The sequence below is a fragment of the Podarcis raffonei genome, chromosome 2 (genome assembly GCF_027172205.1).
Source record: "Podarcis raffonei isolate rPodRaf1 chromosome 2, rPodRaf1.pri, whole genome shotgun sequence".
Taxonomy (NCBI): Eukaryota; Metazoa; Chordata; class Lepidosauria; order Squamata; family Lacertidae; genus Podarcis; species Podarcis raffonei.
The window spans coordinates 74261636-74289484 of record NC_070603.1 but is presented as its reverse complement, the minus strand read 5'-3'; the positions used below and the strand labels follow the sequence as shown (position 1 = coordinate 74289484).

Genomic DNA, 27849 nt, shown 5'->3' with positions numbered 1-27849 from the left:
ACTGCCAAACAAATCAGAATAAATGCTCATTAAATAGCCAATGTCATCTACAGTAATCTCCCTACAAACAAATCAGGATGAATGCTCAATAAATAGGTCATCTGGAAGAGCCTTGGGACAATGGGATGTTTGTGAGGGACAAGATATTGTCCTCATTCCCGGAGGGTCACAATGTTCCTTTTTAACTTCTTGGCACACCCTCTGCTTTATCTGTTCTAATTTATAAGGGATGAAGTAAATTCAAGCCACCTCCTGAGTTGTATCATTTACTTACACTCAAATGAGGATGTTTTCTCCTCTAGACTGGTCAGTGCTGGGGTAAGACTCCCCACTGTGGGCATAAAGCTGCCCAGTGTTGGGATAATAATGCTGAAAAGGCTCAATATACAGCTGGCCTTATTATTTTAATAATACATTTATTTTTAACCAGAAAACAATACATTAATTATAGAAATGTTAAATGTTATCTTGTGCAAATTATTCCATACTCAGGGCTTTTTATATAATGTTCTTCATTTGCTTTGCTTTGCTTTGCTTTTCAGATGGAGGAACTAAGAAGTTTGTGGTGGTTTTGAAATCCATCATTTATCCCTTTCAGGAAAATGGAGCAATACATGTCTGCACATACAATAATATAAGAATGTCATCACACTGTAATTTGCTTGGCCACAGACAGGTAGCATTGAAAAGTACAGCATCATGAGAAGCAGTGGGTGGGTGGCCCAGGCAAGCCACAGAAGAACAGTCAGAACAAGCTGCAGCTGCCACCTCAGTTTTGCTGGCTCCTCTGCCTGCCAAACCCTACCTCCGGGATCCAGATCCACAGGCTGGCCGGTGCCACTACCGGCCACCATTGCTCTCCCTGGACAGCTTGGGGATTCACTGCTTCTGCCACCACCCAACCAATTATGACTAAAGGTTGGTCTGGCAGGAGCAGCAGCTCAGGAATAAGCAAGGCGACTAGAAGTGGCACCAACTGGCTGGATAATCTGCTGCTGCAGCTGCCACGCACAAGACTGACCAGCAGTCACTTATTGCTGGATATGGGTACAAGCATACAAGCATACATGCAACTTCCTGCATAGGTATTAACTGCTTTTTGGCACATTTCAGCATGAAGAAGCCCTGTTACAATGCAGGATGCTTTCCTCTAGGTTCCTATGGTCATTTGGATTGCTGTGAATACCTGCAGGTAACAGATACCATATTGGCCTGAATATAAGCCTCACTTTTCCCCCAAATTCCAACTGTGAAAAGTTAAAATGTGGTTTATATTCGCAACCTTATGGTATGCAGCCAGGAGCGTGGGGCAAACAGCGCCAGGAGAATGGCAAAGTGGCGGCCACCCCGTGCGTAGCCCCCCGTCCTCTCCCCCAAGGCCAGAAAGGGAGGGAGAGCAGAAGGGGCAAGGTTGGCGGCAGCGCACCGCTCCCCCCCCCCCGTATGTAGCCAAGAGCAGCAGGGAATGGAGTGGCTTATATTGGGGTATTTTTCCCCTTTTTTTTCTTCCCCCTCCCTCCGATTTTAAAGGTGTGGCTTATATTCGGGCCAATATTGTATACCTGTCTAGCACCAGGCATGCAGCATATCTCTCCTAGCATTTCAAAGAGGGCAGTAAAAGTAATTCACCCCAAATTTAGAGAAGCTAAAATATTTTTTTTTCTTAGGACACACGGAGTTAGTGATTAAATTCAGTCTCATGATTTTGAAGTATGTATTATGGACACTATTTTAGTAATCATTAGGATTTCCAGCCCATTTTACATTTTATGAAATACCTTCTTGCCAGCCCGTAGAATAAATTAAGAAACAACATGCCAGCAGGGCACTCATTGTCCTGCCAGCTACTCAGGTTTCCCTTAAAACTGACAGCTGGAGGAAGGTGGGTGGCAGCTCTGCCAGCAGTTTCCAGTAGCCCTTCCAGTTGCTGTTTAAAACTCTGAAAGAAGCTGATTGGTGGCAGAGAAGGTGAGGCAATGCCTCCTAGAAGCCTAGCCAAGTCTGAGCTGGTCACTAAACTGGAAAAAGTCAGATCGGAATGGAATCAATTCACTTTCAAACCTGATAGCATTGCTTCAAATCTCCCTGAAAAGTTGCCAAAGAGGCACATGAACAAGGAGGAAGGGAAGAAAGCACCTAAAAGTCACAACAGTTTGTCCCTTCATACAAATCCATTAAGCAGCACCAAGGGGGAGGGGGAGAGAGATTAAGGGAGCTCTACCTCTCATTCAGTACAAGGGATAAAATTCCAGTTGATAGCATTGTTGAAGCTACAGCACTGATGGCAAAGAACACCACTCAATATCAGAGCACATGTTTTGCCTGCTGATAGCCACTGATAGCCTTATTCTCCATGAGTTTGTCTAATTCCCCTTTTAAGCCATCCAAGTTGGTGACCATCGCTTTCTCTTATGGGAGCAAATTCCATAACTTATGTGCTCTGTATCATGGGCATAGCTAGGGGGGTGGGCAACTGCCCCCCCCCCACATAAAACCTGGCTATGCCCATGCTATGTATAGTAGTACTTTTCTTTTGTCTGTCCTGAATTTTCCAACATTCAGCTTCATTGGATGTCTCCAAGTTCTGAGTAAGGGATAAAAAAATTTCTCCATTTTTCTCTCCAACGTGTAGATTTTATATACTTCTATAATGTTCTCTCTTACTTCTTTCCAAACTACCTCTTTACTTACAAGAGGTCCAGAGGTGGCTGTCAGCCTCCTCCTGACTCTCACTGTTGCCTTTGTAGAACTCATCTGTGAAATAGATGGAAGAAAAAACAGAATTAATTAGTTCTTCCAACCATTTGCTCCAGCCCCTTCTAGTGATGGCCTCCCTCCCTTCCAGTCCCAATTGACACCAGTCTCCACTGCCCTGGATTCTCCAGGTAGCAAGGCTGGGAAAGGTCTCTGCCTAAGACATTAAAGAAATGTTGCCAGACAATTTATACAGTACTAAATGGATGGATGCTATAACTCAGTATAAGGCAGCTTCATATGTTATAAATGAAGCAGATCAGTTTTTTATGGCAGACCACTGGGAGCTCCTTGTAAGCTCCATATAGTAAGTATGGGATGCAAGTGGTGCTGTGGTCTAAACCTCAGAGCCTCTTGGGCTTTCTGCCAACCTAGCAATTCAAAAGTACACCAATGCAAGTACCGTATTTTTCGCTCTATAACACGCACCCGACCATAACACGCACGTAGTTTTTAGAGGAGGAAAATCCGTAGGCATGCCACCCGTAGGTATTCCCTCCAAAACACGCACAGACATTTCCCCTTACTTTTTAGGAGGAAAAAAGTGAGTGTTATGGTGCAAAAAATACGGTAAATAAATAGGTACTGCTGCAGCGGGAAGGTAAACAGCATTTCTGTGTGCTCTGGCTTCCGTCATGGTGTTTCGTTATGGCAGAAGCGGTTTAGTCATACTGGCCACATGACCCGGAATGCTGTCTGTGGACAAATGCTGGCTCCCTCGGCCTGAAGTGAAATGAGCGCCACACCCCATAGTCACCTTTGACTGGACTAACCGTCCAGGGGTCCTTTACCTTTTACCTTGTAAGCACCTCTGACCTTTCCAAGGAAGAAAAGGATTAGCATGATAAATAAATTTTGTAATGGCTTTGGCTATACAAATACCACAAACAACAAATAATAACCTAAATAAACTCATTCTGTGGGACAAAATGCAAAACAAATTTAGTTAAATCAACATACTTGTGGTTCTCAGGCAGGCACTTACCCAAACATTGAGCATACGTAGATGGGCTCAGCTTCAACAAGATGAGGAGCTTTTGCCACAATGGGCAACAGATTCTTACATTGCAGGGGGTTGGACTAGATGACCCTTGTGGTTCTTTCCAACTATACAAATCTACGATTCTATGTGTCACCTTCAGACCATACCCTAGTTCAGGTGGTAAACCTCTGGCATGGGTCCCATCTCAGCCCACAAAGCTGTTTCCCTCAAACCACAAACCCCTGCCCTACACCTGTCATCAGGTGAGGGACAGGTAGAGATGCAGCTGCTAATGCAAAATTGGGAGCCTGAAAGTATGCTCCCAATTGTGCACTGGCAAGGGAGACTTGTTGTCACTTCCAGTAAGCTGATTGGCAGTGAGAGCAAGCCAGCTGGGATTGGTTACCAAGTTCTGTATAGGAAGCTCATTGGAGCAGCTGACCCCTGCAGAAAGCAGAGCCTGAAGTCAGTGTAGTCAGCTTGATTGGTGATGGTGACTTCAAGCCTTGCTTGGATTGTTTTTTCTTGAAAAATAGGTCCTGGAGCCCTAGTGACATCCGGTGATTGACAGGTCAGTGGCTTTGCAAAGCCACAGCTGTGTTGACAACACCAACTTGCAAATGCTTTAAAGGTAGCATTTAAAGGGTATTTCTCTCAAAGAGCTTTGATCTGGAATTGGAAATCATACATTGCTGGATTTCAACTCCCCTGAGCCCTAAATAATATGGCCAATGGTCATGGATGATTACCATGAAGCAAAACAAACCTATATTGACTTGTATGTAAAGAGCTGGAATTTGAGTATTTCTTGATGATAATTATTTGAATATGAGCTGAACACCATTTTACATTGCACAGGTTGTAAATATGTCCTCATTGAGTGTTTTGCTAGGTTCTGTGTTTAGTTTATCTGTTTTGGCCACAGATAAACCGTTTTCGGCCAAGTAAACTGTTTTCACTATCTTCATTGGGGACCTATTGTATCTTTCTATAAAACAAAAATATTACTTTTTAGATGAAGGCTGTATATACTAATTTAACCCTCTATTTAAAAACAAATATGTAACTATATTAAAATGGGACTCTAGTGCAATAAAGTTATGTTACAATAACTCTGTTTAGTGCTATTTTTTCTAGAAAAAGAGATGCCGGACCTCACCATGAATGCCTGAGAGGTGCTAGAACTGAGTTCTGATGAGTTCCAGCTGAAAAAAAGGCCTGACTTTGAGCACCTATAAGACACTCAACGGCATTTCAATGTACTGCTCTGGTTCGCCAGAAGCGGCTTAGTCATTCTGGCCACATGACCCAGAAGCTATTCTGCAGACAAACGCTGGCTCCCTCGGCCTATAGAGCAAGATGAGTGCCGCAACCCCAGAGTTGTCCGTGACTGGACCTAACCGTCAGGGGTACCTTTACCTTTAAGACACTTTATTAATTTAGGTCCATGTGGCCAATCTTGCTTTTTTATAATGTCTGATGCACATTCCTGCAACTATCATTACCCTATGGAAAGACCTATGAGTAGCTCATGGCCATCACTGAACCAAAGGCTAGTTTGATTTAGCTAATTTTAGATGCTCTAAATGTGGTTGCATTAAAAAAAAATATTTTCTCACCTTGGGCAACTAATTTGCCTTGTAGTGCAGCTGTAGTAACTCTACAGCTTTAATGTATTTAAATGTTTTAATGTATTTTTAATATTTAGTTGGAAGCCGCCCAGAGTGGCTGGAGAAACCCAGCCAGATGGGTGGGGTATAAACAAAATAATAATAATAATAATAATAATAATAATAATAATAATAATAATAATTACTGCCACAACCAATTAGCAATGCTTCCATTAAACGTATTCTACGTTAGGTGCCATTTAAATTGTCTCCTATATTTAGGAGTTAAACTGCCTACCTCAGATCTCTTCTGCTTTACCAGGTGCTGGAAACTAGTGGCACTAGGGATCTAGGAAGGCCACTAACTATGCACCAGTCGGAATATTTTCACCATCACCTCTGCAATACAGCCACTGTCTCTAAAATAGGGGTTGTCATGGGCACAAGGCTGCACTTGAGGTCTTTCCTGGTGCCCACAAAGCCTCTGAGCTGAGTGTGGTTATTTTTTCTACCTTGAAAATAACACAGAGCTGAAGGAAGAAGTTGAAAGTGCCCCTCATCCTCAATGCCAATGTGCTGTTCTAGGCTCAGCTTAATTGTACTGGATCTGACTTCTGGCTGAAAAAAAAGCCCTGCTTTTTCCAAGATCCCTTGGAAAAGTAAAGCATGTATACACACAGTTTGTCTCTGTCTCGTAGGGGCAGGGGAAGAAAGAAAGAGAGAGAAGGTGGGGAGGCAGGGAAGGAGGGAACCAAAGGGGGCGGTACCCACAGCACTAGCTCAAGAATCCAAATTTGCCCACAGGCTTTAAAAAGTTGGTAATCCCTGCTCTAAAACACTGCAGCTGGCTTTTTGCTAGCAGGGGGTCTATTGAAGGAACAGATAGTGGAGAAATCACATGGGTAGTATCTACCAACATGTCATGCCCCTAGTATCTGCGTTCTCCCCACTCCCTTCAATAAATAACCTTCATACAGCCATGGAATAACTTTTGAAGCAGTGCATACTCCCCTTCTGTTGTACTCACTATGCTCCTCCTATGCCAGCATTTAACAGCTGCACATATTTATATTTCTCTCTCTCGACTTGAACAAAGCAACAGAAGAAGGAAATGGGTATAGCATACAGCAAGAGAATGAAGTGGGGAGAATAAGGGGCAAACAGTGGTAAAATGTCCCACTCAGAACAATTACTATTTTTCTATGCAAGCACATAAGCAGCATAATCAAGCCTATGTACAGTTAAGATTAGTTCATCTGTTGCCCCAGGACTCCACTCTCAGTTCCCATCACCATGCCTTCTATCTAGCTACTAGTCCAGGGTTTTGGAACTTCTCCACACAGGGTCCCCATTATCAATCTACAGGTGCCGCTGTTAGGTACCAATTGGACCCATCTGTAAAAGCATCAATTATCCAGTTAGGAAACCAGCCTACAGAAGCAACACAATGCACCCAGTCCCAGACACTGAGCAACTTCCCAGCCCAGGCTTCCAGTAGATTGGGAAATCTACATATAAAGCCTTCTCAGATCAGAACACCACCACCCTTAGGTCATTCTCTGCAATCTATTGTGGGCAGCCCAGATCGTCCTCACTCAAGTCTGCCTACGCCATCTCCCTGGCCATCAGCTTTGTTCTGCCTAGCTGTTCTTCGCTGCTAAGGTGGACTGTCTCCTCTCATATAAATCTGCTATAACCTTCACACCATGGCTACTGCCTGTCCCCTGAAACTGACTTAGTAGAGGAAATACATCAATCTAACCCAAAGTATCACTTCAGACCTACAACAGTCGGGTAACAGCCTAAAGATGCTATTCCTAACATCAAGTCAAAACACTATGCCTGAAGTTGAACTGTCAATTTTGCAGACTCCACATGGAGGCCAAAAAGAGGTGAACTTGTCCTAGACCAGGGGCACGCAACCTAAGGCCCGGGGGCCGGATGCAGCCCAATCGTCTTCTCAATCCGGCCCGCGGATGGTCTGGGAATCAGCATGTTAAATCAGCATGTGCTTTTATTTAAAATGCATCTCTGGGTTATTTGTGGGGCATAGAAATTCGTTCACCCCCCCAAAAAAAATAATAATAGTCCAGCCGACCACATGGTCTGAGGGACAGTGGACCAACCCACGGCTGAAAAAGGTTGCTGACCCCTAGTCCTACACCCACCTACATTGTCCCTGGCTAAGCTGGCATACTTCCAAGATTCAGAGCTGAATGCTATCTGCTGGAGCACTGCAGCTCAAGAGTCTTTGTATTTAGGCCTCTGTTTCTGTAAAACCAATACAACTCAAAAGAGGGGTGCAGTATTTTCTAGACAAAGCCAGAAATGCCCAGGCTCCTCTTAGAAGAACCTGCAGCTCTCCTTGCTGTCTACCGGAGCAATCCACCTGCAGGACAGGCTTGGAAACCTTAAACAGAAAGGGGGGCTTGCCCAGCAGCAGCCCTCCAAGACCCCAAAGCAGTCGTCTTAATGTAGAAATTTGAACGTTATTTCACTGACTCTTTCAGTGGCTCTGCCCACATTCAGCAATTACTGGGAATGTGTGTGCTCATGTTTAGAAAAAAGAAGCCCACAACACACTGGAACGCAGATGTCTAATGATAGGTTTCGACTTGGTGATCTCAGGCTGTGGGGAGTCTCTTTCTTAACTTTCCTCCACCCCTCCCTTGCAAATTAGTCCAGGCAGTCTATTAAATCACTTTTTCCTAGCAACCCCTCTTAGACACATGTGCACGCATATACACAGGACAGAAGCCATCTCAGTCTTTCCAACTCCTTCCTTGTGTGATTCACAAATCATGTGATTCTTTTTTAAAAATAAAAAAATAAAATAGAAGGTTTTTATACCAAGGCTTCTCCTGCAGAGTCAAAAGCTTTTGATTTCTTTAGTTTGCAGAGCAAACTTTCTTCTCTTCGCTCCCAACAAGACAGGATATCAGTCAGTTATTCTGCTGGAGCAATGCAAAGCAGCCAGAGGAGAAACTAACAAGAGGCCTTTTGGCTCCAGCTTTCCATGGCTGGAGAAGTAGAGCCTGACAAGCTTTACTCAGTCTAGCTTGACTTGCCACATCCGTTGGCTGCAGGAGTTGTGGTGCTAGGCTTCAGTTAAAGCATTCCAGGGTGACTGCATAAGAGCCAAGGTCTACTGGAAATAAACTCTGCCAAGCATTTAGGACCTTCAGCAGCAGCCGGGGAGGCAGGCAGTTTTATTTGCTTCCCCCAGCTCACTGTGGCACAGACATATGTCAGTGAGTCTACTCTGAGTAAAAACTAGTTGAAACCACCCGAAGCATTTGGGTGGCTTATTCGTTACCCAAAATCCCAAATTCTCTGCCAAATGAGAACAATGATGCCCCAGTTTGTAAGACTGTGATGAAAATACATTGGAAAAGGTCTGCAAATGCTGTCCTTTGACGGCCAGTACTTGATGTTTGAATTGAAGCTGGAAGACCGACATCCAAATCCCAGTACAGCGGGTGGCCCTGGATAAGTCACTGCCCAACACATAATATGGAACTAACTCCCACTCAATAATGTTTTGAAAATGAATGTGATGCGGAAATGCTGCCAACCAGCCTGAGCCTTGGAGACAGGGTGAGCTATAATAATAAACCGGAAGTCTGTTACCCAGTGGAAAACCTAGAACAGGACTATTTTATCTACCGACTAATGTGAATCATGCCCACTTTGCTGTCATTTTCAGGAGAAAGCAAAAGAGGAAGACCTTTGTCTGCAGTGCAAAGGACTTGGCGCAGTCCTGTCCTTGGGGACACTGTCCCATCTGCCTTGCAAATCTACAGAAATAGCAACAGTTGAGCACAGCTGTTCTTTATACCATAAGACTGCAAACCATCTTGGGAGCTCAAGTCTCTAGAAGTGAAGAACTCTTGCCCACCCATCAGGACAAGAGATCTCAAAATATACCCATGATTAAACAAAATCAAGAGGGCATCCCTATATAGTACAGTTTTATACCAGTTTAACTGTCATGGCTTCCACCCTCCCCCCAAAATCCTGGAAACTGATGCTTGTTGAGGGTGCTGAGAATGATGTTTTGGATGGCCTTAACCCTCTTCTCCACGCAGATTCCTGGAGACACACACATTGGCTCAGTGTGCACACAATACTAAGCCAAATCATGGCATAGTGCAAGTGCATAAGCAAGCAAACTTCCAGGAAGTAGATCACAGCCACTTCTCCCTACTCCAGTCCTGCTGCTCTTGACAACACACTAAGACAAACCACGGCTTAGCTCAAAGCAGAAGAACTGGAAGAGGAACATGGAGGAACATCTTCTCTCCAGGAATCCACATGTCCACACACTAAGCCATGCTTTATCTTGGGATTATGTGCAAACAGGGTCACTTTTTGTTAAAACTAATTTAAGAATGAGAAGACATACCCTAGGTCAGCCTTCCACAGCCTGGTACCCTTCAGATACTGCAAGCCCCCGTCAGTATCACCAATGGTCAGGAATTATGGGAATTTGAGTCAAGATCTGGAGAGCACTAGGCTGGTGAAAGGCAGATCTAGAGAACGCCAAGGAATGTTCACAGGCTCCAATAATAGGATAACTTTATGGCCCTATAGCTTCATGTATGCATCCATGACTAGCTTAGAAAGATTGCATCCCTCACCATGCAGGGAAACATATTGAAAGGAAAAATACCTCCGAATATACGGTAAACATTTTACAAACTGTGAGCAAGCCATTTTTCAAATATTTGGAGAGGTTCAGGGAAGCAAGCAGAGCTGTTTCTGGTGGGGTCTGTCCATCCATCAAGTGAGAGTGATATAAGCAGGAAATAATTTGTGTACTCCTTAACCAGACTGACAAAAGCAGAGGTTACCCAACATTTGGCACCATGGTGGAAATATTAGTCTGTCAAGACCAATTCAAATTCAGGTCCTCTCTCATATTTAGCAGCAGAAAAGGGAGAGAAAAGACACAGGAGCCTGATCTTGTAGTTTTCCACTTCTCTGCCAATACAACATACACTGATTCAGGGATATCTAGGACTCAGCAGAAAAATCTCTCTACCAGCAGTCATAATGACTGCAAAGCTCACACACTGCTAAATTAGAACACTGGATGGAAAACATCAGTAGTAGAGTGAGTATCAACACTAATAGCTGCAGAACACTATACCTGTAGGAATGCTGATAAAACTATTTAACATAACTTTTGTAAACAGACAGGTACAGTAACTTAGTCATGTATGTGAAATCCTAAGAAATTTTGGAGGGATGCTCCAAACCACAGAAAGATGAGTGTGTTTTTTAAAAAATGAAAGGAATTTTGCAGACACAACTATAACAAATGTTTTATTATCTCAATGATGAAAATGAAACCCTGGAAATCAGCAACTCTGTAAAAGATTCCAGATATATATTCAGAGCTATTTTTTGTTTTATTTGTATACTATATGGTTTACGAATCTAACATGCAGTTAACAGTATTTGCTCTTGATTGCATTCCTACAATGAACATGTTTTTTGCTTTCTGCATTCTCAAAACGATATAACATGGTGTACCTGCAAAAAGCCACTGTAATTAACAATGTTTCCAGAGAACTGCCTATACTGCAGTATGTATTTATGTGGCACGAGTAGTCCAGGTCATTATGAAAATGATTATGCATACCAACTTTGTACCTACAACCTCACTTCCCTCCTGCTATTGCTTAAAAACCAGCTATGGTCATTCCAACACTTGTTCTGGCCCTCCCCTTCAGATGAAGAACTTGAACTCATAACTCCAGCTCTGCCAAATGCTTTAATTCTTAAATCAGATTGGGGCATGAGGTCCAGAGGATGGAAACATGGTAACAGACCTATTCTGTGGTGGCTCCCTACTTGTGGAATGCTTTCCCTAGAGGCTCACTTGGTGCCTTCATTACATATTTAGGCACCAGGTAAAAACATTTTCCTTTAACTAGACCTTTGGCTGATTAATGTTCTATGTCCTTTTAATTGTGCATGTGGGAGGGTTTATTAGTTTCTTGTTCTTGTTTTTATTATGTATTTTGTGTTCTCATTTTGTGTTCTCACGGCGGGTGGCGCTGTGGTCTAAACCACTGAGCCTAGGGCTTGCCGATTATAAGGTCGGCAGTTCGAATCCCCACAACAGGGTGAGCTTCCATTGCTCGGTCCCAGCTCCTGCCCACCTAGCAGTTCGAAAGCACATCAAAATGCAAGTAGATAAATAGGTACCGCTTCAGCAGGAAGGTAAACGGCGTTTCCGTGCGCTGCTCTGGTTCGCCAGAAACAGCTTAGTCATGTTGGCCATATGACCCGGAAGCTGTCTGCAGACAAACGCCGGCTCCCTCAGCCTATAGAGCAAGATGAGCACCGCAACCTCAGAGTTGTCCGTGACTGGGCTTAATGGTCAGGGGTCCCTTTACCTTATTGCATTTTTATGTTGTGAACCACCCCACTATCTTTGGATAATAAATAAATAATAATACCTATCTGCTTAAAGGAGCTTGAAACAAAATTGGCTTGCAGACACTTTAAGCTACATATGCAGACTCTTCTGCATTGGTGTAACAACAGATGAACACTGGCAGATGACAGCAACACAGCTGAGATATTGAAGGCAGGTAACTTCATTTTTTGACGACAGCTACCACAAAACTTACCGAATAACTAGAATGAGCAGATTACAAATTACAAATAATAATCCCTTATCACAAGGCCAAATCAAAAAAAAATTCCTCTGCCTCTATAAATGCTTTCAGGATAATACCTCAGCTTCAAAAATACACAGATGGTAGTGCCCAGTTAGCAGAGGCAGAAATTCAATTATATCATTTTAGCAACAATGGACCAGTCAAACTTGCTGCATTTGCAAAATAACCTCTAGTGGTGGAGGGGGGAAAGAGTGCGCAGGGTCTGGAAAAGAAGAGCAAAGACCACGTGCAAGAGAAACTAGTGCTATCCCAATCAGCTACTGTCTCAAAAGTGTTTAGAAACTTTTTCAGTGCAAGTTTCAATCAAACATTAGTTGAAGATTAAGCACAATGGTCTTTTGCTTCCTGATTCCTTGACTTACACTGAACAACTATATTATTCCAGTAAGATAAAGAAATGCCAGAGATAGACACACACTTTTCACAGCAGGCAGAACTAATCTCTCTCTCTCTCTCTCTCTGTAAGCCCTTTGTATTTACAATACAAACAACGTGGTTAGTAAGGAAGGTTATTCACGTGCCTTTGCTGCCTCCCGGACTTTCTTCTATATACAGATTCTTTTTGCCAAATGTGTTTCACCTTCTACTCTTGTGCAAGGAATCAAAAATATCCACAGCTGAGATCACACTTGAAAATATCACAGAGAGATGGTCTCTGATAAAGAAGGCAAGAGCTGCAACAGAATACTGAGAACATTTATTTGAATGTTTTTGTTTAAAAGAAGGGAGATGTGCTACACTTAAGTGCTGAAGTGATGAAGAAATCTTACGTTTCAAGGGATCCTTCAAAGGCCTCCAATAAAGTTTGTGAAGATGTGCTAGAGAGATTTTAAACAGGTAACTACTGAAATAGTTAGCGGTAGTTTTATAAGGGCTATGGTATTTATACTGTTCCATTTATTTATTTATGAAAAGTGGGAGGACGAACACATGAATACATTTACAAAGTGACCCTATATAGGTCTACTCAAACCTAAGTCTTATGGCGTTAGTTGAGTCTTTCTCTCAGGCAAGTAAGTACAGGATTACAGCTTTAATTCATTAATTAAATAGTGTAAACCCTAAGTTCAACCGTGTCTCATCCTGTTCTGCCTGTATTCCAGTTTAGACACTGGAGACAGCATCTTCATTCCCCATGCAGAATCTCTAGACATGCCAAAGAGCTGCCATGTTCTCCTTCTGAGTGTTAGAATTATAAATAAAGTAAGTAAGTAAGTAAGTAACACCATACCACACCAAAAACAACAGAGTAAAAGTCTTACTTTTGGGGGCTGCCACAATTATAGAATGCCCTCATCCTTGAACTATAATTGGCACCAACTTTGATGCATTTCTAGCACAATAGAAATCTCACTTATTCCAACAGAAGTAGCATAAATGTAACAGGCTAGGGTCTGGGAGATCTCAATTCAAGTTCACAGCCATGTATGCTGCCCTTTGGAAGAAAGGAGGACTGCAAATACCATTTTAAAAATTTAAAAAAAATGAGAGGTTAATTGACTTGGCTGGATTTTCAAATGTTATTATTCCCGACTTCACTCTGGCATTATCTACTCCCTTTCAACATCATCATCATCATTCCTCTTCCTCCTCCTTGGTTTTAACTACTATAAGGTACCCTCTCTTGCATTGCTCTATGATGAAGGGAAGCTTAAAAATTATTTTTAATCTGCAAGTACCAGAAATGGGGTAGGAAAAGCCAGAAGCAGACATTTCAGCATCTGAAATTACGGTACTTCAGATGGAATGACCTCTTGCTCACAATCGAATAACCAAAACTGGTTCAGCTAATAATTACTATTACCTGGAAAAGGTGCTACACTGACAACTCCTCTATTTGCTCAGGCCTGTGTCCTTAGATCAATGCACTAGCAGAAAAACTCAACTGGTAGCTTCTCTGGCATACGTGCTTCTTCAAAACTGATCAGAAAATTACACAGGCTGTGCTAGTGTAACAGGAAGTGCTTATGCCACAAACAAGCGCACAACCCTATTTTTCTGGCAACGTTGTGGTTGGTTTGGAAGTTTTTTGTTTGTTTTTTAATCAGGCTGTCAAAAGCCCAACTACAACAGATTGTTTGAACAGATGAATCCAGGTTTAGATACTTGTTTCCTCTGTAAAGACAATATGCAAAATACAGTAAAGAGTGCTCTTTAGAGCTGTATGCAAAGGTCTGTGTATCCCCAGTGGGGCATTTGATTTTTTTCCCCTGCCATAGCAGCCACATACACTGCATTGCAAATGTCTGTTGAAACTCAGTCAAGTTGCAAAAGTCTTCTAAAGAAAATTCAAGGCCCTGTTTGACACAATAGCTGAGCAATTTTCTGGATTGTGGCCAACATCGAAAGTCCAAAAAGAGAAGATGAACACAGACCCCTTACAAGAAAAAAAAACCCCTCTTATATAAAGGTCTGGATGGTGACATGCAAGCTCTGTATTTTATACTAAAACTGCCTGTAATATGTTCTTTCATGACAGCACCACTTCTCAGCACCTAGAGGACTAGGAAAATGAAAGAAATACAGTAGTATTCAGCCACCCATGGGAATACCCATTCCAAGATAATGAGCCAATAAGCCAAATTGCTACTGTCTATGGTAAGATTAGCATTTAAACACAGTGGAATATATAGATATGTATATAATAGTTCGCCTTTCTGATACTTGAGCAGACCATCTCTCCTTAGCTGCTTTCAAAAGATTCTGCACCCTTTTCCAAGTATTTTCACTTTACACCTTCTTCTTGCAAGAGGCTTTGTACTTTTAACACAATAGGCAGAAATTCAGCAGGTGCAATATTTCCTACCCACCAAAAAATAAAGAAGCATAAATATATTCAGATGAACACAATCTTCAACTATAAAACATATTGGTTCAAAAGCATAACCCCCAAGTACAAAAATATAAATAATTCACTATACACAGTAATGAATAAAAATACAAAGCATCACATCTGTTTACAGGATCATGTCTGGTATGTAAGTTACAGCATATACAGTATGATCATAAAGCTAAATCACTGCAAGTTTACCACAAGGCTACTCAACTCATCCATTTCATGAGTGTGCACATTATTATTCTGAAGTAAATTCCTATTCCTCATAGTGCACATTCCCAAAGTCTAAGATCTACTTCAGATCTAACATATCAAAAAATAGATTTTCCTGGTACTCAAGTAATGATTGTGTTAACAGTGATGCAAACAAGAAGCAGCTCTCCCTGAGACTTACCGTGTGAGGGCTGTCATAGTAGAGAGCAATGGAGCACAGCCTTGGAGAGATGCTGCAGCTCTCCGTAAACAGCCTTCCAGAGTCACCATAAGGCCCCACCTGGAATTTATATGCCACAGTGATGCTGCTGAAGGGGGGCAAGCCGGCACTCACAATCACTTCTGTGAAGAGCCCCGAATAAACAGCAAAGCCAAAGAGCGTCAACAGCAGAAGCGCAACCAGTGCAGCAAACAATCCAATGAGCAGCCAGTCTGCCATGACTCCAGGCGCCTCAAACTGCAGGAATCAACTAAGGACAAGAGAGGAGGACAAAAATTAGGTAATCATAATGCAGATGGATACTTCCTAGAGTAACAGATAAGTTTAGGGAAAGTTTTCCCAAAGAAAATATGACTCAGATCCACACTGCAGACCTTTGCATTTGCAAGGCAGTATTGTAATGGAATTGTTCATGTTTACAGGTCACTGCTGTACTGAAATTATTTGCCACTGCTGCTCAAGGGACACACTGCATAGAATAACATGTTGTAAGTCACTTGTCTACAATGCACACCTGTACTCCATGCAGCTGGGAAGCTCAATAAGGAGGATCTAAGTAATGTTTGAAATGCATATGTGCACCAATCCAGATGCCATAGGTCAGGCTTCCTCAACCTCGGCCCTCCAGATGTTTTTGGCCTACAACTCCCATGAGCCCTAGCTAGCAGGACCAGTGGTCAGGGATGCTGGGAACTGTAGTCTCAAAACATCTGGAGGGCCGAAGCTGAGGTGCACCAATCCAAATGGCCATGCACAGACAGTGGGTGTCAGATACATACACAATGTTTCTCTGACCCACAGAGTATTTCAAAAATACATTTTTGGTCCCTTTCACTGAATCCCAGCTTTTATGTCAGAACTGCCTTGACCTTATCCAACATCACTGTTCATTCTTGGTCAGTCTGCAATTGGCTTCAGCCTCAGCAGTCCCTAAAGGGGACCCACGAACCCCACGCAAACTGAACACTAGGAACTCCTCATAGAATGTCAGTCCCATAATGGAACTGGAATGGCCATGAGTTAAGAGAATTGTGTGTGCATGGGGTGATGGTAAAGGCAGAGGAAGACAGCTATCAGGGGCTTTCGGCACCTCCTTCACAATGTTCCACATATTCCCTTGCATCTCTAAGCCTCCACCTTCCACTGTGTTTCACTTTCAGCCAACCCTCTTCCTGCTCGTCTCCCTGTACTTTTATGCCTAATTTCCCCTTTATCCATACAAGAAATTAGCACAGATAGCAGCATTTTCATTTGGTGCTCTGCAGGTGCTCACCAAGTAAGAGTATCCAAAAATATTAGAAATAATGTAACTATCATTAATATGATCCTTAGTCAATGGGAATAAAATGGAAGACAAAACTTTCTTCCTACATATCCTCTGTAATGTCAAAGATGGAGTGCAGGAGGAAGGTAGAGGAAAGGGTGCCAAAACTGGTTCAGCAACACTGAAGCCACTCTCACCAGAATAAAAATTGTATTGCACTGCTGGTTCATATGGCATGAACAGCTGCAGTAAAAAGGCAGCATAAAATCAATTTGAGGATTCCCAGAAAAAAGGTCAGAAGTAGTGATCAAGTGGGGGTGAGTGTTGTGTGCCTTGCAAGGAGTGGGAGTACCATGGATTGACCCAAGTTGTGTTTTTTTCCCAAAACGAACTTTATGAATCCACTTTGATTTTTGAATTTAGATGTGGTCCTTTAACATTGAGCCTACTTAGAAACAAATGAATTATACCTAAGCAACTGTTCATTCTGTTTGGCAATTAATAAAAACTGCATCTTAGTGTAAACTGCAATGTGATTAGGCTACTATCCACCCTAGTGAGATCAGCAGAGAGCAAGGACAACTGTGGAAAAGAAATCTGATTTGCCCTTGAAAAATGTCACAGTTAATTTTATACTAGCATTTATAATATCTTACTGGAAAAATATGTGCTGCCCGAATCTCTTCCCTTGGACTCAAATTCAAGCAGCTTGAGATGCTTTCTTACAGCTCCTGCAATGAACTTATTTGCTTCCTTAGCATTTGCATTTCTAAAAAAGATCATTTCCAGTCTCCATCATTTTTGTGGAAAGACTATTAGACAGTATAGTTACTTATACCACAAAGCCTGTGATACAAAAACTTTGATTATGTAAAATGTTGAAGACTTTGAACTGATGCAGACCCGGAGTGTATTCCATATTTGCTTTAGACTATCTAATTGTTACTGGAACACAGCAGGCATCTGTTTGGTGATCCTGTCATTGTCTTTTAAACCAGTGGGTAATGGACCCTTGCTATGATGCATCTCAGTATACTACTCTTTTTCTCTTTAAATCGCCTTTGTCCTTTCCTCTTCTCACTTAAAAGTTCCCATACTTGATAGCCTTAAAATTTATTCAAAATGCTCCATGCACCAACATTATTAGTATTAATTGCATCCTTGTAGTTCACCAGATTTCCAGAATGGTTACCATTGCTCAGCATAACTGCCTACTCCTATTTAAGTGCATTTAACAATAAGTGAATTTGACCAGCTGATTCTTAAGCTCAAAATCCATTTCTGTATCTTATTGAACCACAAAGCAGGACATTTGTGATAAAAACATTATCTATTTCTTGTTTAAGACACAGAAATAAAGCTGACACTTGTCAATCTCTTTTCAGGAACCATATAATTGGAATCAAAGCCCAAAATTTCCTCAAGCGAGATGCACTTTGTACAAACCTGAAAATCAGCAGTATAGGCAGCCTAGCAATAGCTCATTGTCTCTCCCAGGGATCTTTGATCCAGGATTTGTGCCTCTGAAAAAGAAGAAAATAAAGTCTTATTGAAGTGACCTATTTTCCCTAAGTTGAAGTTCAGTAGGAGAGCACCATGGCCAGAAAACCTGCACTGCTTCCCCAATATGCACAAGGGGCACTGTGTCCAGAGTGGTTCCTAAACCTGTGGATCCTTTGCAATGCTAACATGGAGAAGTGGAAAACAATTTTCAGGAGGCAAATTGGTGGATAGGCATTTAACTGTTTCACTGCCCACCAATTATCTCCCGCAAGTGTCTTGTCATTGTTAAACCTCTTTCCCAACATAGCTCCAAAACGCAAAGTAATTCCAACTTGAAGAAAAGTTATATTAAATCCATGAATATTTCCATTGCGAGCACCATAAGATTTCATGATTTTCATTTAAACTCCCACCCCACCCCCCACAGTGAAACTGTACATGGAGCCATGTACTCAAGTCCAAGGAATAAGCTCCGTACCAAGGCAGGCAGGCTTTGGAGCATTAGCATGAACCAGGGATGAGTAAGATGCAACTCCAAATGCCCATCTGTGTTCAGGCCTCTATCTTCAGTGCACTGCTTTTAGAAGAGTGCATATCTGAATACACCTCCCAACACTTATTCTGTTGAAACTAAATAACGCAGTGTGGACAGACAGAAACCACATTTAGTTATACAGTCAAGCACAGCCATAGCTACGGGGGGGGGGGGATGCTAGCCATTTTTTTTGCCCCAATTGAAGCCTCCAGAGGAGCGCCACTGAGGCTCCCAGCCTCTGTATGTGTGTGTACGCAAATGCGCTTTGGGGGTGCCAAACTGGGTATTTGACACAGGTGAAATAAAGTCAAGTTTCACGCCTGCAGCCAAGTTATAGACAAGGTTCCAGATCAAGCAAGTGATAAGCACAGAAAAGACCATTTCCACACACACACCTCCTCAGATACAGCAGAGTAAGGAGCATGCAAAGAAAGAAATGGGAAAACAAGGGGAAATCTGCCCTGCCTCTCCTTCCTCCTCCTAAGCAAACAAACAAAAAACGCCACATATGAGGCCCCACATTAGAACAAGAGTCCTCTGGATCAGATCAAATGCGTATCTAGTCTAGCATCCTGTTCCCTACAACGGCCAACCAGATGCCTCTGGAAAGATCAAGATCTGAACACTACAATAAAAAGGTAGCACAACTATAAACACAAGCTGTGATTCCCCCCCCCCCGAGTCTACCCATTTCATAGTGCAATTACAATAGTTGCAAGCGACACCGTCAAAGTAAGGCTGCAATCTTACATGATATATACACTCAGGGGGTTCACTTCTCCACAAATATGCACAAAACTAATATGTATGTAAAACAATCTCATTTTCTTGTCTCTATCCAGTGGTTTCGGTAATTCAGAAACTTTGAATACTGACAAGAAGTGAATGTGAAAATACTTAGCAACACTGAGGTTTTTGTTTTAACTTCTACATCAGTTTTTTTAAAGTTGTGGCTTTTTTTACACTGTGTATTTCCTGCAAAAAGAAAATGAGCACACACTAAATTCTCTAGCATTCATAGCACAACTTTCTTTCAATAATTCCAGGAGGCTTACTTACATGGGGATCCCACAAGCAGCCCCCACTTCTAGGCACCACCCAACCTTAGATCTACTTAGCTTCACCAGGATTGCTCCATCAGACCCTTACATTTTAATTTCTATGATGTAAGCCACTGTGGGTTGTCATTGACATGAATGGCAGGATACCATTTTAAATAAACAAGTAAATAAGTTTAGTTTAAAGACAACATACCAGTAATTTGAGTTGCAGTTTAATTCCAATCTGATCCTGTTCTGTACAATTGTCACTGTTTAACTAGGAATAGGTTCTGCAGTCCCTTTTAATGGTGATAACAGCAGCCAGTTCATCTCAGTTTAAACCCACATAAATGGATTTTAACCCTTCATGCTTTTATTTCTAATTCAGGGTGAAAAACCTAAGACACTGATAATATATTCCCTAGAAAAACCTGAGACACTGATAATATATTCCCTAGATACAACACATTCTACACAAACAAGAGAGAGAGAGAAAACTTACTCTAGAGAATTGATATAATCAAGGCTCCTGAATTCAGTGTTGTATGAAAAGCAGAAAATATCACCAAGTATTTAAGTTCAGTTGCTATTGTTAGCTACTGGAAAATAAATCTGCTACACAATTACATTCATCCCTCTTCTCATAGAGCTGTTTGGTTTCTCCCGGCTGATCCTGTTTATTTCAGCTGTATTCTACTTCCTGGTTCATGTGTACCAGCTTGATGAGATCACAGTGCTCGTGCACGCTCATAAAGCCAGCATGCACTTTTACAACAATTCTTTAAAGAACTAGGAATGGTTTAAGCAAAACCTTTGGAACAGGATTTATTTAGAAGCAAGTATGCCTATGTGTCATCTTTGTGCTATAGAGCAGCGTGATCAAGAGCCCAAATATTTTTACCAGAGTCTTGCATGGAAAACTCAAACTCCACCTAGATGAACCATAATCCTCCATTTGTGACATCCATAGTGCTAATTGCCAAGACAGAAACAGATTGCTACAACTGCAAATAAAGACTAAACAACCACAGTCAAATGAACCTTTGGGACTAGTCCACAATGTAATCAAAACAGCAGTACTGGTTATAAACCAGGTTATTAGCACTTGTCCACCCGGTTTTCCTAGCCAGCATAAACAGGAATTTTCCATTCAAATGTGATCTGTGAAAGCCAATGCACCTTCCCAAGGCCCTAAACTACTGGATAAGAGGGGAGCTGGAACAGCATTTAAATCATGTTACATCAGCTAAAGATTTCCAGCCTCTTCCCAAGTATCAATCCCCCTCAACTGCCCAATCAGTGAGGATGGGAGTACATTTCCGAGCACAATTCAAAGTGTTGGTGTTGACCTTTAAAGCTCTAAACGGCCTTGGCACAGTATACCTGAAAGAGTGTCTCCACCCCCATCGTTCTGCCCGGACACTGAGATCCAGTGCCAAGGGCCTTCTGGCGGTTCCCTCACTGTGAGAAGTGAGGTTACAGGGAACCAGGCAGAGGGCCTGCTCAGTAGTGGCACCTGCCCTGTGGAATGCCCTCCCATCAGATAAACAAGAGATAAACAAGAGATAAAAGAAGAGATAAACAAGAGATAAAAGAAGAGATAAACAACTATATGACATTTAGAAAACACCTGAAGGCAGCCCTGTTTAGGAAAGTTTTTAATGACTGATGTTTTAATGTATTTTTAATCTTTGTTGGAAGCCGCCCAGAGTGGCTGGGGAAACCCAGCCAGATGGGCAGGCTATAAAAAATAAAAAAATAAAAAAATAAATAAAATCAATGGAGGCTCCCATCCTTGTCTTATAGCCAGGTGAAACACTCAGACTGTAAACAAAAACTTTGAGCCCACATCCTTCCAAATAAAAGGTCCAGAATATGATGCAAGAAGCTGAAAAATATATTTAGTTTAAAAATGCTGAGAGAAGAAAAATCAGTTGTATTAATGATGGAGAGCAAATCTTGATTAAATTCAGAGGGATTTACTTCCAAGTAAACATGCTTAAGATTGGGACACATGGCTGCAATCCTATGTATACTTCCAAGTATGCAAACAAAAGGCCTGGAAACGATGCCTTATGAGGAACGGCTAAGGGAGCTGGGCATGTTTAGCCTGGAGAAGAGGAGTTGAAGGGGTGATATGATAGCCATGTTCAAATATATAAAAGGATGTCACATAGAGGAGGGAGAAAGGTTGTTTTCTGCTGCTCCAGAGAAGCGGACACGGAGCAATGGATCCAAACTACAAGAAAGAAGATTCCACCTAAACATTAGGAAGAACTTCCTGACAGTAAGAGCTGTTCGACAGTGGAATTTGCTGCCAAGGAGTGTGGTGGAGTCTCCTTCTTTGGAGGTCTTTAAGCAGAGGCTTGACAACCATATGTCAGGAGTGCTCTGATGGTGTTTCCTGCTTGGCAGGGGGTTAGACTCGATGGCCCTTGTGGTCTCTTCCAACTCTGTGATTCTATGATTCTATGAAAATATGAATTAATTAATGAAAATGCTAGGGTGGCAGTGAGGCAAGGATGTTAATTTCCTCACACACCCCAAGATTTGCTAGGTTTGCCATCTCTCTTTCAGTTGGGGGGGGGGCTCTTGTGCCTTAGCTATGCAACAAGCAAAAATTTAGCACCAAAAGCTGTACCTGGGATGCAGAGGCACTGAAGGTTACCACTTAAATTGAATTGAAGTTGCACTTGTTACAGTTACTTTACATTATTCTCCTATGCTTTTAACCATCAAGGCGTTTCAAACCAGTTATTGGGAGAAGGAAAAATGGGCAAACCTGAGAGCCTCATTTGCATGTTGTTTATTTCTTCCCTAGATTCCACTTTAAACAGAAATTAAAGGATTGTTTGGGCTGGTGCTAAAGAAAACCCTCAACCTACAGTATGATCCACTCCCTTGAGAGCCACTTAGAACAAGGCATATTACTAATATTTACTGGACCAGATGAACGTATGCGAAGCCTCCACTGGTCTATAGAGGTTAGAAAAGGTGTGCTTCCCAAGATCTCTTATTATTGGGATCCAAACTATTTCTGTTTCCATTGCAATCCACCATACCCAGCTAGCACCACATCCACATGGAGTGTTGGTTACTTCTACTAGAAATGTATTCTAGCCGGTTTTGCATCTCCCCAACCCCCACCTTTCCAGATTACTTTTCCCGTTCAGAAACAGAAGCTGGCATGTGTTTGTTTGTTTGTGTGTGTAGCAGGTGTTAGTCATAGGGTTCCATAGGGAGCCCACTCTCTCCTCCACTGGGATCCACACGAGACAATCTCCTATACTAAGACACACGCTGTTTTAATGTCCTCCTATCTTCCATAGTGCCACTTTCCCCGCTTTCCACATCCATCTTCCTCATCATCCACTGACTGGCAGGCTTCCCAAAAAAACCTTCTGTGCCAAGGATCAGCCCCTTCCACTCCTCCTTCAAAGGTTTCCCCTCTCACCGCCCCCGGCTCTTCCTCAAGATCTTCCAAGGGGCGTCAGCTAACATCGTAGGGATCCACTCTCGCGAATCCTCCTTCCCCCGCTCCGCCTCCCCCCAGCAGCAGCAATCCACTGCCGTCTATGCCACAGGAAACAGATTCCTTTGGGATCTCCTCCGGTTTTCGGCCCCCTCCTTTCTTACGCCTCCCCCCCCCCCAGACCGCGGGATCCAGTGACCGGGATCTCCTCAGTTCCAAACACCACCTCCTCCCTGCCAGGCTCTCTCTGTTTCCCGCCCGCCCCCCAACTCACACAGCAGCAGGAAGAGCGGAGCCGGCGCTGGGGACTCAACTGGCAGCTCCTGCCTCAGTCACGGGCTGAGGCTAAACCTCGGGGGCGCGCCTGGCTCGGCGGTTGGGAGGCGCGTCCTCGCCCCAATCCGGGAGCGCGCTGCGCCGGGCTCAGCCCCGCGGGATGGGGTGGAGCTCGACGTCGGCGGGAAGCCGCTGCCGCCAGTATGAGGGCAAGTGGCCTCAGCGCCACAGGGCGGGAAAGGGAAGCAGCCGCCAAGGAAGCGGCGGCGGCGGTTCAGGGTGGCTACGTCGCTGAGAGAGCGCTTCCTCCGTCTGTTTTTATTAAAGGAGGTTTTTTTATAGCAGCCGCCTCACCGTCTCCGAGTACTTCGGCTGTACGTGAGGGGAAATGGGCCGCCGTCAAGTTGTCACTTTTATTTTTTTTACCTCACAGTCGCCCTTTGCCTTTCAACCGCCTCACACAGTAGGAAATTCAGCAGGTGTCGCCTTCCCACGTCTCCTCAGTTCTGCGCAAGGAAAAGCTTCGTTGGCTGATATTTCCTCCTCTCAGGTAGCTGTTAAAAGAAGAGCAGGGGAGCCCTGACTAAGGAAAAGGCAGCTTTAAGCATCTGGAGTCGCAACACACATCCTCAATCCAGTTCAGAATACAGTAACTACCATTAAGTTTTGAGCAGGAGTCCTGGGCTTAACAAACAGCAATTCAACAGGTTCAGCTTTACCCATCCCTGCCACCCTGTTAAACAGTGCTGCTGCACCTGTAGGATTTCTGCTTGCCATGAGGCTCTTCAGGAACTTTGCCAGGAAAAGAAGGTTTAGGGCCTTATAGCAGAAGATTGAACCTAGCAGATAGCAAACTAGTCTGGGGAGAAGAGAACAAGTACATTCAGGGTTGGTTCTCATGCCCAGGCAGTCCAGACACTGTGTCAGCCCTAGGCAATTGCTAATTTGTGTGCTTACATACTTGCAAATTTAAAACTGAATTGCTTGCCTAAGCTAAAATAGCCTATCCAGTTGGAGAGTTCGCTTACAACTTGCCCTGATCCACAACTTTGGATCAGTGTCAGTTTCTTAATTCACTTGGAAAATACCTAGCAAGACAAAATAAGGCTCGTGACCTTGACAAAGCCCAATGATCATTAGAAATGTATATTAAGTACTGAGGAACACATCTTAGTGGAAAGAATTGTCTTGGGTGATAGATCCCAGAGAAGCACTGTGGGTTCCCAATGGAGAGGTGACAAGTTTTTTTGTGGGGAGGCACTTCTGCATCTAAACAGAATAATTAATCTCAAATGATCTAGCTCTCCTAGGCAAATTAGTAACTATGAAACATGAGCTATTTGGATCCTCTAATCCAGCACTATCTACTCTGACCAGACATGGCTCTCTCAAGGCCTCATGTACACATTTTCCCTAATCCTATTATCTGAATTCCTTTTAACTTTTGTGCACACACAAAAGAATGAACTTAGGATTTCTGGATAAAGAATGTGGGTCTACCACTGAGTTATATATACCTAGAAACTAAACCTTGAGTTTCACTTGTAACTGCCTTACTAGCAGAGAGAAATCACAACAATCCAGGATATTCCTGTATAGGACATAATCCCTCTCTGTTTCAAGCACAAAAATATATTACTTGAAAGGGGAATTAAAAAATTCAAAAAGAGTAGGTATATCATGATAGCTAAATGTTCAGAGGAAGCATGTCACAGAATATCAGTTGCTGGGTGACAGCAGCACATTGACAGCTGTTGGCCTCAAATCCTGATGGTGTTTTCTGGACACATAGTTAACCTCTTTGGGGGGAAAAGGATGCTAGACTAGGTAGAACTTCGTTCTGATCAAGCACTGCTCTTCTTATTTTTTTATCCAATTTGTATCCTGCCCTTCCTCCTGGAGGAGACCAGGGCGGCAGACATATCAATAATTTAAGAATAAAATAAAGCATTCTAAAAACAGTTTTAAAAACTCTAAAGACAGTTAAAAACATTGTCTCAACCAGTAATTTCAAAGTTGCCAGGAACAGTATCTTCCAGCCACCAAAGGTTTGGGTAAACAGGAATGTTTTTAAATTCCTCCTGAAAGTCAGTAATGAGACAGACCCTCACTAAGGGAGGGCATTCACAAATGGGGAAGTGTCACTGAAAATGCCCTGTCATGGATCAGTGCAACTAAGCATGGCCAACAAACCCTCACCTGCTGACTGCAGTGTCTGAGATGGTTGATATTATGAAGGAGCTCTTTTGGGTCCCAAGCCATTTAGGACTTCACATGCTAGTACTAACACCTTGAATTGAGCCCAGTAGTTCATTGGCAGCCAATGCAGCATTTTCAGGACCAATTGCATGTAGTCCAATCAAACTGCCCCACTTGCCAGTTTAGTAGCTGCATTCTGCACTAGCTGCAGCCTCTGGACCATGTTCAAGAGCAGACCCACATACAGCACATTACAGTAATCCAGATGGGAGGTCACCAGAGCACAAGCAGCAGGTTGTCCTGATCAAGGAGTGGCCATAACTGGAGAATCAACCTAATTCTCTACTTTTGTCAATGGGTAATAAACAGTCACTATACTTCAGGAACTTCTAAGGTGAACTACTCCATTCTAGAGAGAGGAAAACTACATGTTAGCATTTATTTATTTATTGCTGCATTAAAGATACTGACCATGCCATTACCTGGAAACCTGTTTTCCCCTTCCAAATGGAATAAAATAAAATATGTTGACTCTAATTGGCAGCAAACTCTAGGCTTCAGGATCCTACACTGACATCTTCCACTACATTGCCCTACTATTTTAATATTTTCTTTTTATAAACAATCCTTATTATAGTAGATCTTCCTCCTGCATAACATGAGCACTTATCAATCATGATTCTTCATATGACTGCAAATTACATGGCGACGGGATATTACACTACTAATGATAGATTGGAATTAGTGTGAGATTGCTGCTTCAAGATGTTTTGATTATGATTATGATTAAATTTATCATGCACTCTTCCCTAGCAGGCCCCAGGGCAGCTTACAACGATTCAAAATTATGGAAGTTGCCTTGCTAGTGAAGTGTTATTTTGCTCATGCTTAGCCTCAGCAACTGTTTCAGCAGAATCCAGCATCTCTGGATCTGGACTAATTAATGCCCAGAGGAGATTATTATCTTGACTAATCTATATTAGACTATCAGGTGACACCCATTCATGTATAATTTTGTTTCACTGTCAGGGAACTATTGTTTATCATTGGATTTAGGTAGTGAATAGGTGAATTGCCTTTGGGCCAAAAATCCCCCTAAAATTTCCTTCTGCCAGGAAATATTTTTAAAGTGTGTCATGTAAACTGTCAGGATGCAAAAAATGGTTTTAGGTTTATGACTTTACATTCATACAAACTGCACACACAAAAAACCACTTGGTCCAGAGATAAAATTCTGCAGAGAAGAACATTTAGTGCAAGATGAGTCTTCTTCTTTGGCGATCACTTTTAGCTGAGTAAGATTGTCTTCAATGAACACAGTCTTAACAGTGAGTCCGAAAGAGACTGTGGAGGCCAATTCTGGATCCACACGTCCTTCCACAGTGGGGACATAGGTTTCCATGCTTTCCTCTTAGCTTGTTTCTCCCTTGCGCCCTGAGTTTGAGTGTCTTCAAAGTCCACGATACCTTTGGTAAAGGCTGTTCTCCAACTGGAGTGCTCACAGGCCAGTGTTTCCCAAGTGTCAATGTTTATACTACTTTTTTTTTAGATTTGCCTTGAGAGAGTCTTTAAACCTCTTTTGTTGACCACCAACATTACACTTTCCATTTTAAAGTTTGGAATAGAGTAGTTGCTTTGGAAGACGATAATCAGGCATCCGAACAACATGACCAGTCCAATGAAGTTGATGTTGAAGAATCATTGCTTTGACACTGATCTTTGCTTGTTCCATTACACTGACATTAGTTCGCTTGTCTTCCTAGGTGATATGTAAAATTTTTTGGAGACACTGTTGATGGAATCTTTTCAGGAGTTGGAGATGGTGTTTATAAGTGGTCCATGTTTCACAAGTATATAGTAAGTTTGGTAGTACAATAGTTTTGTAAACAAGAATTTTGGTTTCCCTGTGAATGTCTCAGTCCTCAAACACTCTGCACTTCAATCAAGAGAAAGCTGCACTCAGAGCTCAGGCGATGCTGTATTTCAGTGTCACTATTGGCTCTTGTGTAAAGCTAACTGCCCAGGTAGGAAAAATGATTGACATTTTCCAGTGTTGCACCATTAAGTTGGATCTGTGGCACTGCAGAGGGCTTGTTTTGTGCTTGTTGGTGCAGCACTTTGTTTTTTGGGATGTTGAGCAATTGGTCAAGCTTTTCATAAGCTGCAAAGCTTTTTAGGATGGTTTGGAGGTCACTGGACACAACGTTGTCATCAGCATATTGAAGCTTTATGACGAAAGTTATGGTAACC

The 27849-nt window shown here is 42.5% G+C and overlaps 2 protein-coding genes across 7 annotated transcripts in view; one reads left to right on the top strand and one right to left on the bottom strand.

Moving 5' to 3' along the window:
* Positions 1–23598, bottom strand: part of TEX264 (testis expressed 264, ER-phagy receptor) — a 167350-nt gene extending 143752 nt beyond the window's left edge. The window contains exons 1-4 of one of the 4 annotated variants that reach the window (XM_053377495.1): positions 23399–23598; positions 18021–18097; positions 15272–15560; positions 2692–2754 (exon numbers count right to left, since the gene is read on the bottom strand). In XM_053377495.1, the coding sequence (XP_053233470.1) occupies positions 2692–2754; positions 15272–15529 (321 nt within the window). In that variant the 5' untranslated portion in view covers positions 15530–15560; positions 18021–18097; positions 23399–23598. Of the gene's footprint in view, positions 1–2691; positions 2755–15271; positions 15561–18020; positions 18098–20154; positions 20336–23106; positions 23191–23398 lie in introns of those variants that run through there. The other 3 variants (XM_053377498.1, XM_053377496.1, XM_053377499.1) reach the window with 3 other exon arrangements.
* Positions 23599–23666: 68 nt separating this feature from the next.
* The window catches only part of LOC128408176 (semaphorin-3D-like), a 63357-nt gene continuing 59174 nt past the window's right edge, over positions 23667–27849 (top strand). Inside the window, exon 1 of one of the 3 annotated variants that reach the window (XM_053377480.1) lies at positions 23667–23950. The gene's annotated coding sequence lies outside the window, so the exon portion shown is untranslated. Of the gene's footprint in view, positions 23951–27345; positions 27457–27849 lie in introns of those variants that run through there. The other 2 variants (XM_053377481.1, XM_053377477.1) reach the window with 2 other exon arrangements.